This window comes from Xiphias gladius, chromosome 8, assembly GCF_016859285.1.
Source record: "Xiphias gladius isolate SHS-SW01 ecotype Sanya breed wild chromosome 8, ASM1685928v1, whole genome shotgun sequence".
Taxonomy (NCBI): domain Eukaryota; kingdom Metazoa; phylum Chordata; class Actinopteri; order Istiophoriformes; family Xiphiidae; genus Xiphias; species Xiphias gladius.
In genome coordinates this window covers 26,694,130-26,705,137 of record NC_053407.1, presented here as the reverse complement: position 1 = coordinate 26,705,137, position 11,008 = coordinate 26,694,130, and the positions used below count along the sequence as shown (strand labels likewise).

At 44.6% G+C, this 11,008-nt stretch overlaps 1 protein-coding gene across 1 annotated transcript; it reads right to left on the bottom strand.

Moving 5' to 3' along the window:
• Positions 1 to 965: 965 nt before the first annotated feature.
• Positions 966 to 6,751, bottom strand: alx1 (ALX homeobox 1). Its single transcript, XM_040132084.1, has 4 exons — positions 6,562 to 6,751; positions 5,739 to 6,043; positions 5,186 to 5,314; positions 966 to 2,374 (listed from the first exon to the last, which is right to left on the bottom strand). Exons 1-4 carry the CDS (start codon positions 6,749 to 6,751, stop codon positions 2,033 to 2,035), a joined length of 966 nt encoding a protein of 321 aa, XP_039988018.1. The 3' UTR covers positions 966 to 2,032.
• Between the last annotated feature and the right edge of the window lie 4,257 nt (positions 6,752 to 11,008).

Genomic DNA, 11,008 nt, shown 5'->3' with positions numbered 1-11,008 from the left:
TAGCGAAGCCTCTGAAGGAATTTAACGAAAGGTATTGAGTGCATTTGCCGAACATTATGACGTCACAGTGAAGTTGACCTTTGACCTTTGGGATAGAAAACGTCATCGCGTCATCATTTTATCCTATTAGACAGTTGAGTTACATTTGATCATAATTAGCGTATGAACGCTTGACTTGTGACCAAAAAGGTTTTTCTGTGAGGTCAGAGTGACCTTGACCTTTGACCACCGAATTCTAATCAGTTCATCCTTGAGTCCAAGTGGACGTCTGTGCCAGATGCAACGAAAATTCCCTCCAGGCCCTCCTGATGTATCGTGTTCACAGGAACGGGACGGACGTGAGGTCACAGTGACCTTGACCTCTGACTTTTTGACCTCCAAAATCTAATCAGGTCACCCTCGAGTCCCAGCGAATGTTTGTGCCAAATTTGAGGAAATCCCCTCGAGGCGTTCCGAGGACATTACGTTCACGAGAATGGGACGGACGGAGGGAAGGAGGGCCGTGTGGACAGACGGACCAGAAAACATAAGCACGGAGGCACAGAAAAATCAAAAAATAAAAGTAAGTGTCTTCAAACAACTGGACACTATAGTTTTTAGTACATGTTTCTCAAAAGGGAGTAAATGGCGCACAGGGAATAGTTACAGCAGCGGATTCGTCCACATTTGGTGCTCTGGTGGGTACTTCTGGCAGCAGAACCGTACTAAAGAAAAAACTACAGTGCCCACATTGATCATAACAAAGAAAAATCTCAGCCCGTGCAAAAGGGGCGGCTCACTGTTTTGGGCAACAATGGAGCTCTATGGGAAAGAGGAGTAAGAAATACTGTCGGGCTCGTTAGCGGGATCAGTTCACTGTGGGTTTTGCTCTTTTCGTGGGATTTTTTTGACGATAAGAAAAAAACGAAATACCACCAGCCTTACCCTTTAATGTAATCTTTAAGAAAAGTGCAGTCATACCGGAATTAAGTGACATTCATTTATTATGCTTTCACCAGATAAACTCGGAACACAAACATATTAAAATCTGCCTGCTCTGCCTGCATCATGTACCTGGGATACAGCACAGAGGCAGGCGACAGAGATTACAGAGCTTTGCTGCAAAGCACATGGACACGTTAGTACGTCAAGTCAGTCTGTCTCCGCGCTGCTCGTCCTCAATCCTGAGCCGGAACGAGGGGGGAAGATGAAAGGCGCAGGTAAAGAATGCTAATTCACAGTGCTTAGAAATGCGGTAGTGGTTTGGGACCCCTCCCTCGGGATCCACATTTACCCATCGTGGGATCGAATCCCACCGAGAGCCTTTAGTTTTTTCTTGCTTCACCTGCCCTTCACTTCTTTCTGTGTCATTAAGAGGAAGTGCGGAGGACTGCCCGACCCCCCCCATTTCAAAACAACAAAGAAAGCTTATCCTCATCACAGCTCTCACCTCCGCAGGTCACGAGGGTTCATCAACCCACTGGTCCGACCAGAAAGGACAGTCTCTGGGTTGTAAAACACCGCACTGGACATTACCCTGGAAGTCGGAATGACGTGAATGTATTGCCTTAGATAAGCTACATGAAGGGTCTAGACTAGCACCGCAGATCTGCCTCAGACCAGAAACACAGCTGATTATCTGTCACACAACATTACGGCTGTTTAATTTTTGGTTACTAGCTTGCGCTTACTGACTTTCAGCTTTTAGAAAAATGCAGAGAACCACAAATCCTGACACATTTTCCACTTGCGTTCCTTATCCAGACCCTATTTTTTCTAACTCAGTAGATAAAATTTTGGTTATGAGTTACTGTATATATGATGTAGATGCAAAGAGCAGGGTAGTATGATTGTGAAACTGGCCATATCATTCAATGGTAAGCGACATCTAGTCTGTAGATGGCAAAAAAGTGTTGTTAGGTTTGAACTGTGAGTCGCTATGAGCTTATTTTGAATATGATTTCAGACTCTTTGGGCATTCCCCACAATTCCTAAAAAAAAAATCTTTTTCCAAACATTATCCAGACTTTCCAGTCATGCACAGAAACCCTGATCACATGGCCCAGGAGATGTTGGCCGTGTGCTCCTTGGCCTTCATGCGCAGCACGGCGATGCTGGACGAGCGCCTCTCAAACTCGGGCTTGGTCTCGAAGGCGTGGTGACCGTTGGCGGCCGGCGTGAGGAGAGAGTCTGCGCTGAAGAAGTTGTTGAGGGAGACGTGACCGAACTGGTTCTGCTGATTGGGAAAGCCCATGTAGCCGTGGTCAGCGGCACCGGCGGCCGAGCGGGGGGAGTGCGAGTAGGACGTGACGCAAGGCGGGGAGCCGCGGGGCAGCATGCAGGAGGAGACCACGGAGCCGCCGGAAGCCGGACTCGGCCACAGGTTGTTGGAGATCTGTTGGGTAAAGAGGGTGTTAGATACTGGGGAGAGGGACTCTCATATCATGGGGATCCAGTGCAATACAATCATTTAGCATATACAAAGATTTCATCTACATTCAGTGGATCTTTTCCCGACAATTAGCATGGAAAAGGTAGCTGGATAAATATAGGCCTTCACTGATGAAGGCCATGACATACCGTCAAAAGCCCTGAAAGAGCCAGTAAGTGGCCCTGTTGAGTTGAGATTATGTTGTCACGCAGTATAGATGCAGTTTTTAGGGAATGAAAAAATAAATAAAGTCTCATTCATTGTCTGCGCATGTTGTTCTTTGTTGCACTTTTAGGAGGCTACAGAAGACACAAAAAGAGAAGAGGAATAAACAGAACGCATCTACGTATCTGAAGAAATATATTGATCTGGTTACCGGCTCTAGTTCGGTCAAAGATACGCACAATGCATCAATTAAAATAAAGTAATATTATGTTAAATGTTTACTTAAGGGGACAAAAATGCAAATGTTTTATACGCACATTGGAAATTTAAAAAGGTTGTTTCTCCCATATGACAAAAAAACAAAAACAAACATTTTCTCACTTAACTCTGGGGGTATCTGGGCATTCAGTAAGTTTGGGTTTTGTTTTTTTTGGGGGTTTTTTTGCCCACGCTCTGAGATATCTGTCGTTCCGTAAACAGCGTCCTCGCGAGCAGTCTTTACTGGCACTGTTTCAGAAGAAACAGTCCCTGCGAAGACTGTTGACATTTCTGCGTGTGGATTATCGAGCGTAACAGCGACGCTCCCTTAATGCTGCGAGTCTCGTGAATTAAATCCCATACAGCACAACTGTGTCTTTGGGCTGGAGGCTGAGATCTCAAGAGACAATCTCCAAAACCTGGACAGTTTAAACTAAAACTATTTGCATAAGTGTACCAATAGAATAAGTGGGGTATGTTGTTTTTTTTGCTTTTAATCATTTTGGGTGAATGGTTAAAAGGAATTTTTTTTTAAAAAGGCACGTGGATTTAAATAAATCCAAAGAAAATTCAGATATTTCTGAAATTCATCACAGGAGGATCATGCCGCCGCCGTTGGTATTTTATCAGGTGGGTCAGAGGGCAGCCGGGGCAGTCAGCGCAGAGAGGACAGAGAGGAGATAGAAACCCATCTGGCCAGCACACGGTAAACACGTCGCGTCTGTAACGCAAAAATACAGGCCCGGCTCGGACGGCGCGATCACATGAAAATGACTTCATTCCCGCTGAGGCAGGGCACTGGGTCTCACTGGCCGAGGTCTCAATCAAACTGGGAAGACCGGCCCATGTAGGCGAGTGGCATGTGAGGAGCGTGCGAATTGATTTGGTCCCTAATTGTATTTGGTCAAAGTCAAGTGGCCGAAACGCGCTGCTCTAGCTCTCTTCATTCTAATAAATAAAAAAAACCAAAAAACTGTTCCGTAATTTTTAAACTAAGAAAATGCACCGAAATCGTTCGAGAAAAAAAATCTTCAAATCAAGGATCAAATATACCCGCAGAGCGTTCAGGAAAAAATCTGAAGATTGCACAAGCACATAGACTGAACCGACCGGCTGTTGCTCAGCACAGGACAACACCTTTTTGCCCGAGTATAGCTTAGAGAAAGTTTTAACAAATACCACATTGTGGTTTGATGAAAGAGCAAATGTCTACTTTGACACTCAGATAAACTTCCTGTGTAGCAGAGAAATGTGGCTGTAGCACGAGAGTCCGCTGGGCCAATCAAACGCGTTCCTTACAGTGCCTTCCTGACCACATGTGCCATTGATAAGCAGAACCTCAATCTTTGCCCAAAAAGCAGCAACAATGGCCAAAACCTCATAGTTAACAAAAGAAGAAGAAGAAGAAGAAGAAGAAGAAGAAAAAATCAAACTCTTTAAAATCCAAAAGAATGCAATCCGGGTCCACTGTGTTTGGGGAGACAAAAACACCCACTGCCAACACAGTGACTTGTGGGGCGGTCCATTTAATGACAGTAATCTGGATCAGCTGTAAGAAAATGGCATGGCTGGTATCCAGGGCCGTCTATCAGAAACATGTGTGAGGAAAAGAAGAGAGGGTCCAACAGATTTTTTGAACTGGTCTTGGGCCAGGGGCATAGCAGAGCTGTGACTCTAACGTCTTCTGCTTTTTTTTTTTTTTTTTTTTACAATTCTGCCTCTTCTGAATTCAACCCATGAGCTGCCTCTTCTCATGTGCTTCTCATGTGTTTCCTTTAAGCTTAAAAAAAGGGGGAACACACAGGCCTCTGAGAAGCGGCTGCCTGTACATTTCCATCTCGTCGGGGGAAAAAAGCAAAACCCCAGAGCAGGCTCGGAGGCCTAAACTCGGTTTCTGATGGGGAACGCCGACCCGAAGGGCCAAGCTGACACTCCGCATCTCCTCTCACCTCATCTTGCGCCTGACCTTTTGTCCGAGGTGCAAGACGAATGTTCAGCTAACATGAAATCTGATATTTGGCCATTAATTCAGCCGTGACACCTCGCAACCCCTCTAATCAGTGCTCGGGCTCTTCTCCGAGGATGGGTTCAATAACGGGTGATTAATTGTGCAGCGGTGACAGGCGACCGGGTTTACGCGCTTTGCTGTGACTAACGCAGACGGCGCGTTTTAGAGGGGGGGGACGTCGACGGGGGCAGGATCGGAGATCGCGGGCAGGCCGGCGAGCACCCCTCGCCGCCGGCGTCCAGCGCGTCCAGCGCGCCTTTGACGGAGTGAACAAAACTCTTTAAACTCCCGTCAGATGCAACACGCAGCTGGCGGGAGAACGCCGGGGGGGGGGGGAAACTTGCCTGCGTGTAGCTGTCGGTCCTCGGTAACACCGACAAGTCGTAGGTGGCCGCAAAGTGCGTTTTGGCTTGCTGGATCTGCCCGTAGCGCTCTCTTTTCCGCCACTTTGCTCTTCTGTTCTGAAACCACACCTGGTTGGCAAAACAACAACAACAACAAAGAAAACAAAAAAAAGGGGGAGAGGGTTAAAATGAAATGAATCAGAACAAAATCATTTAAAATCTGTGTCGACCGAAACTCTGGGACATGATCTGCTTAAAGGGAACTGAGGCAGCGTAAAAAACGAAACGAAATCTTTCTGCAGTAGTTAAAAAAAAAAAACAAATAACAAAAAACAGAAAAACAAGTACGTGTGAGACATTAATTTGAACTAATAAACCTATTTTGGGGTGTGTTCATATCAGCCACATTGATTCCTTTTTATTTTTACCAATAGAGGCCTATACTTATGATTGATTGATCGACTGTGTTAAAACCCTTCTGTCTTTATTGTGGGGTTTGTTCTCTGCCAAAAGCGAAACTTCAAGAAAATAGGAGTATGGTGATAAACTGTACCTGCACTCTGGCCTCTGTTAATTCCGTCCTCATGGCCAGCTGTTCCCTCACATAAACATCTGGATAGTGGGTTTTCTGAAACACTTTCTCCAGCTCCTCCAGCTGCGCGCTGGTGAACGTCGTCCGGTGCCTCCTCTTCTTGCTGCTGGACACGTTGCTGTCGCACTTGTCTCCCATGTCGTCCAGGTCCGCTTTCTCCTGCCCGGTCGTCACCGGGGACGCCCGCAGGGTGCAACAGTTGTCCATGGACCGCCCGAGGTCCGAGTGCAAAGCGTCGTCGCCTGGTTTCGGCGCGGCGTAGCTGGCTGGAGCGAACAAGTGACGGATTATCGATTAGACGTTTCACACTTTCCAGCGCCGTTACATTGTAACTGCGACTGAAAGCATTGAAAAATTTAAAATAAAAATAAAATAATCATCAGTACAAGTGTTGACTGTACAAATTACTTGCTGCTGCCCTCAGGTTTTTTTTAAAGAAAATCTGAATTATAAGTCAACTTCGATCCTTTCAGTGTTTCATATTAAAATAAACTTGGATTTTTTTTTTTTTAAAGAAAATTTCAACAACTATTTTCAAAATTAAAAAAAAAAAAAATGGCGAAAACGTGAAACAATTACAAGAGAAATCACATCTAATGAGAAGAACTGAACCCCATGAATGGCGCTTCTGAAACGTTTTGGACAGAAGAACAAAAACAACCAAAACACCGACTGGATGGTGACTTTCCTTCTCTTTCTCCTTCACTCGCACGCAGACGCGGGGCAGCAGAAAAGCGCCAGAGTCAAAAGACACATGGAGGTTTTTTTTTTTTGTTTTACGCACCGTTTTGGTCTCCGCAGGGCGAGGAGCGATGTTCGCCGCCCTGAAGCCCGAAGGCCTGCACGCATTTCTGGGAAGACTTGGCGAAGTACTGCGCGCTGTCCAGGCTCTCCATGACCTGGTCCATGTAGTAGTCGCCGGTCTTCATCGCTTGACTTTTCAAGGCAAACTTATCCTCCATGTACTCCATCATCTTAACCGGAGTCCGTTCGCTTTAATCAAATGTCACCATTTAGGAGGGAGGGGGGGGAGAGAATTAAAAAAAAAAAAAAAAAAAAAAAAAAAATCGATCAGCGGAGCGATGCTTTGCAGGGCAATAATTTGCCAACGGAGTTAATTTGCTCCGTCTTGAAGGCTCAACGTTTTTATAGCCCCAAAGAGAATGAGATCCTTAAAAAGCACCCCCCCCCCCACCTTCCTCCTCTCTGAATATGACACAGCACCCAACTCCTCCCACGCCCCGAATCCGAACCGACGTGACTCGAGATCCGCGACGACTCCGAGAGGGAAAACCATCACAGCCGACTTCAGCATCGGGCACGTTTGGGGATCCAGAACGAGGCCGCCGCTCGTCCGCAGCTGCAAGTTGTGACTGCGAGCGGGATTTTTAACCAGAGCCCCCGGAAGGTCGCTGATTCCCCGCTGTCCGTCCCTTTCCTCTCCCGGGCGCTCTAACCTGCGCGGTCCCGGGACAGAGGGAACAGCAAAATGCTCCAAACTTCACTTTACAGCTGTATGGAAAATAAACACCTATTTACTTCAGTTTATTCTCATGCTTATTCTACCATCTTTATATCGGGCAAACTGATTGAAAGGCTGCTCTTGGATTTAAATAATAATAATAATAATTCTAAGAGATTATAGTTTATAGCTTCAAGCCTCTAGGCGTCATGTCACTAATTTAAAATGTACTAATTTGTCTGGGAAATCAAAAAACAATTTGGAGCTTCAGTAGGAAAAACTAGGAAGCTTGAAAATGCTTTTTGTTTTTGTTTCTTTTTTATTTGATTTTTTTGGGTTCAATAAAAGCCTTCCCTGCTCAGAGAAAAATCTGCGCGGCGCACACTAGTTACAACACACACCTGGACAATGGGGCGAATTGAATTTCCTATTTTCATTTGAAGAAAATGGGAATAATTACACTGATCCTTAAATGACACCGTTTAATGGGCGCGAGCAGGCTTCAGACGCAAAGCGCAGCTCGATTAGGATTTGAATTGAAGGAAGTTTCAAGTCCTGACATTTCGACAGAACAAAGACAAAAAATTTGTACATTTTTTTCCATGTGATTTTCAGTTGATTATTTCCCGCTAACGCTCAGTATGGCCTAAACTATTGATCGCACTCGGGTTGGGCTGCACCGAATTAAAAAAAAAAAAAGGTTCAGCTCCTTATTTTGATTTATTTTGAGGCTTCGTGTAAAACCCAACGTTGGGTATTTTGTGCCGCACGTCATGCCCACGTTTCAGGTGAGGTTCGTTAGTGCGCCGGGGAGTCAACGTTTCCTGACGAACAACGAAAAGGACGGCGTTTCGTTTCAACCTGGACAGACGCGTAGAAGCCGAGCCACGCTGTCCAATTAGACAAGACCGCCGCCTTTTGGTCAGTGAACTTTGGCAATTTCTCCTTTGTGAAAACATAGTATAAACACGACCTAATTAGAGTTAATATTCGACATTCAGAAGTCCTGTAAACGAAGCATTGGCCCTTTCTTGCTTGAATTATAGACCAAACATCCTCCTCGTGCGGGAAAGCTGAGTTTCATTGAACCCAGCAGCCCCCAGGAGCAGACGCACTGGACTCAACGGGGAGGTTTTCGAAAAAGGACAGGAAGTGGGGTTCTTCTGTTTCTTCTTATTGGAGGAATTATGTTACCACTAACCAAAGCCCATCTCCCACCTCCACACCTCCAGCCGGAGCCGCACCACCTGCCATGCGCACCGCGCCTAGCTTTGGTTCGCTCTGGAGTCAGTGGCAGTTACCTGGGGCTGCACAGTGCCACGGGAGAAAAAATAAAAATAAATAGAGGTGCTCTTAAGTGTGTGTGTGTGTGTGGGGGGGGGGACTTATTGGGGCTTCTAAGATGACCTCGCACACTATCTCATGCTGAGGAGAAAATGTGAAAAGTTCACTGTGGTTTGGTGGGTCCTTGGCTGGGAATTCCTGCCACACTGGGTGCTGCGCGGCCCTGTGAAGATGCAGGGCTCGGTCACCTCGAGGTGCATCAGCCAGACTCGTTCTCCAAGCGCTGCAGCCAGAATGTCTCGCGGGGCCACCCGGAAAGACCTACAGCTTCACTTTGAATAGGAACATGCACTGCCAGTTTGTTATAACATTATGTAGCACTCGTCATTTTCAAAACATGATTGAAGTGAACTAATTATCATTCATTTCAGCCTTAATGCGGCTGAACGTAGTCCAACACAACCAAACCAAGGCCCGGGAGGCCAGAATGTGCCACTTCAGAAGGCAGAAACATGACATCATAATGCCTAAAGCCACCCTTGGGTCTAATTTAATCTATCGAAATGTCATCAAATTTGGGCTAGCCGCAAAACACAAAAACGAGCAGTTTGTTTTGTCCAAATGCACAGATTGTGTGTGGCTTATGACTGTCATCTGAATCTGCAAAACATTCGGCTCACAAAGAGGAGTATCAAAGAGGGGAAAGCAGCACATTTGTCCTTTTAAAGTTCGCTTGCATCGTGTTTGTTTTTCTTTTGTTTTTCCAAGAGTCAGGCATTCCCGAACCTCAAGTCTCAGTCACATGTTACGCAGGTCACCTGTGACTGAAACCGGCTCAGACCGGCCATTGGGTTCAGCCAGGCTAAGTCCGGATGCTGTGATACAGGACTAGAGCAAAATGTTAACAACAATAGAGTAGGAGGATGAGAGGGACATTTTCTTCTATAACCACTTTAAAATGTTCAAAAGCGCTCCACAGATTCATGTCACCAGAGCATGCACCAACATTCAAAAAACAGGCGAGGTGAGTTCACACATTATCACGTTATTTGCATAGTTTGTATTTTAAAATACACTTAACAGATTCAGGGCTCACAAAACATTGATCTAAAAGCAGCTAGAGGCTTCCACGACCGGTTGGTTTTAGCTTTGTTATCCTTTATTTTGATATTCATTTCATTTGAAAGATAAAATTAGTCAAAATAACATTTAATCAAATGAAGCATAAACACATAAATGACCTATAACAGTGCAGGGTCCCAAACAGCGTAAGTGTAAACATTTTTTGATATAATGATTACTGAATCCAGCTGCAAAGAGAAAATGCTGGTAATCATTTAAAAATCAATTAGACAAGCCTGGAAGTACTTTAGCTGTAGATACAAGAGGCTAATATAAATCATCCCGCTGATCGAGTCTTTCCAAGAGCTTTCTCCCCATAATCCCAGCTCTCATTGCAATACGACAACTATGATGCAATTATATCATGCGATCAGACTGTATCACAAAAACACAATTGAAAGTATGGATTATCAGAAAAATGTAAATATCAAGGTGAGTGTGTTCAAATTTACATTTCGTAATGTAATTTTAAATTCTGTACATTTTATAAGATGTATAAAATATGTATTTGTGTATCTAGACACTCGTGCTGTATGTACACATGCACATGTACATATTCATGCACTTATTTCCATAAATGTCCTTACAAATATAAGTGATTCTGTTCTAGCTTTATCTCAGTTTACAAATGTGTAAATAATCTTTCGGTTTGTCTCAACCTCCGGAGATAATTTGCTTGCTACCTGCGACATCAGTCCTGAAAGACCCACTCTGACCTGTTTTCACCTAAGTGGTATCATAAGCCAGCAGCTGTCATTCGGTGAATAGATTAGCTTTGACTTTTACCAGGGTCCGGTGCAGAACAGTTTCTGCTTGTGTGAGTTTATTTCCAGTTTCTTCATACGTTGGGTTCACATTTCTAGGAGAGCTTGCACATTCCTCAGAGTTTATATCCATTTCCCTTTTTCTTTACCTTGGCTTAAGGAGCCGGCTAATTGTGTCACAAGGCAGAAAAAAAATAAGAAAAGACCATCTCTTCTGTCATTTTTCTTTGGAGTGAGGCTTATTTTACATCCAGGAGTATTTCCATTGCCGAGAGCAAAGCCATACACTGTATCTCCGAATAATTATAAAACTGTACAGCTTTCTTTTAAAAATATTTCACTCCAATCCTAATGACTTTATTAGTGCTGTTCTCCTCAGAACATGCCTCAGCATAGTGCTATCATTATTTTTTGTGACCGAGAGAAACTCCTGCACACTTAAAGCACATAATTCATACTTTACTTTACAGCTAATTATTTTATGCAAGACTCTCTGCTGTATTTCATTATCTTTCCAGGCAGCCAATGGTTTCCATTAATTTACATAGGATATAAAAAGCAATGGTCACACCCTTGTAATGTGCTTGAGCTGCCAGTCT

What these genes read in the sequence shown, in the direction of transcription:
- alx1 (XM_040132084.1), bottom strand. Translation starts at nt 6,751, where the DNA reads ATGATGGAGTACATGGAGGATAAGTTTGCCTTGAAAAGTCAAGCGATG. An exon ending in GCCCTGCGGAGACCAAAACG is followed by an intron (nt 6,044 to 6,561) that starts GTGCGTAAAACA and finishes TGTTCGCTCCAG; the next exon opens with CCAGCTACGCCGCGCCGAAA. An exon ending in GGACCGACAGCTACACGCAG is followed by an intron (nt 2,375 to 5,185) that starts GCAAGTTTCCCC and finishes TTTACCCAACAG; the next exon opens with ATCTCCAACAACCTGTGGCC.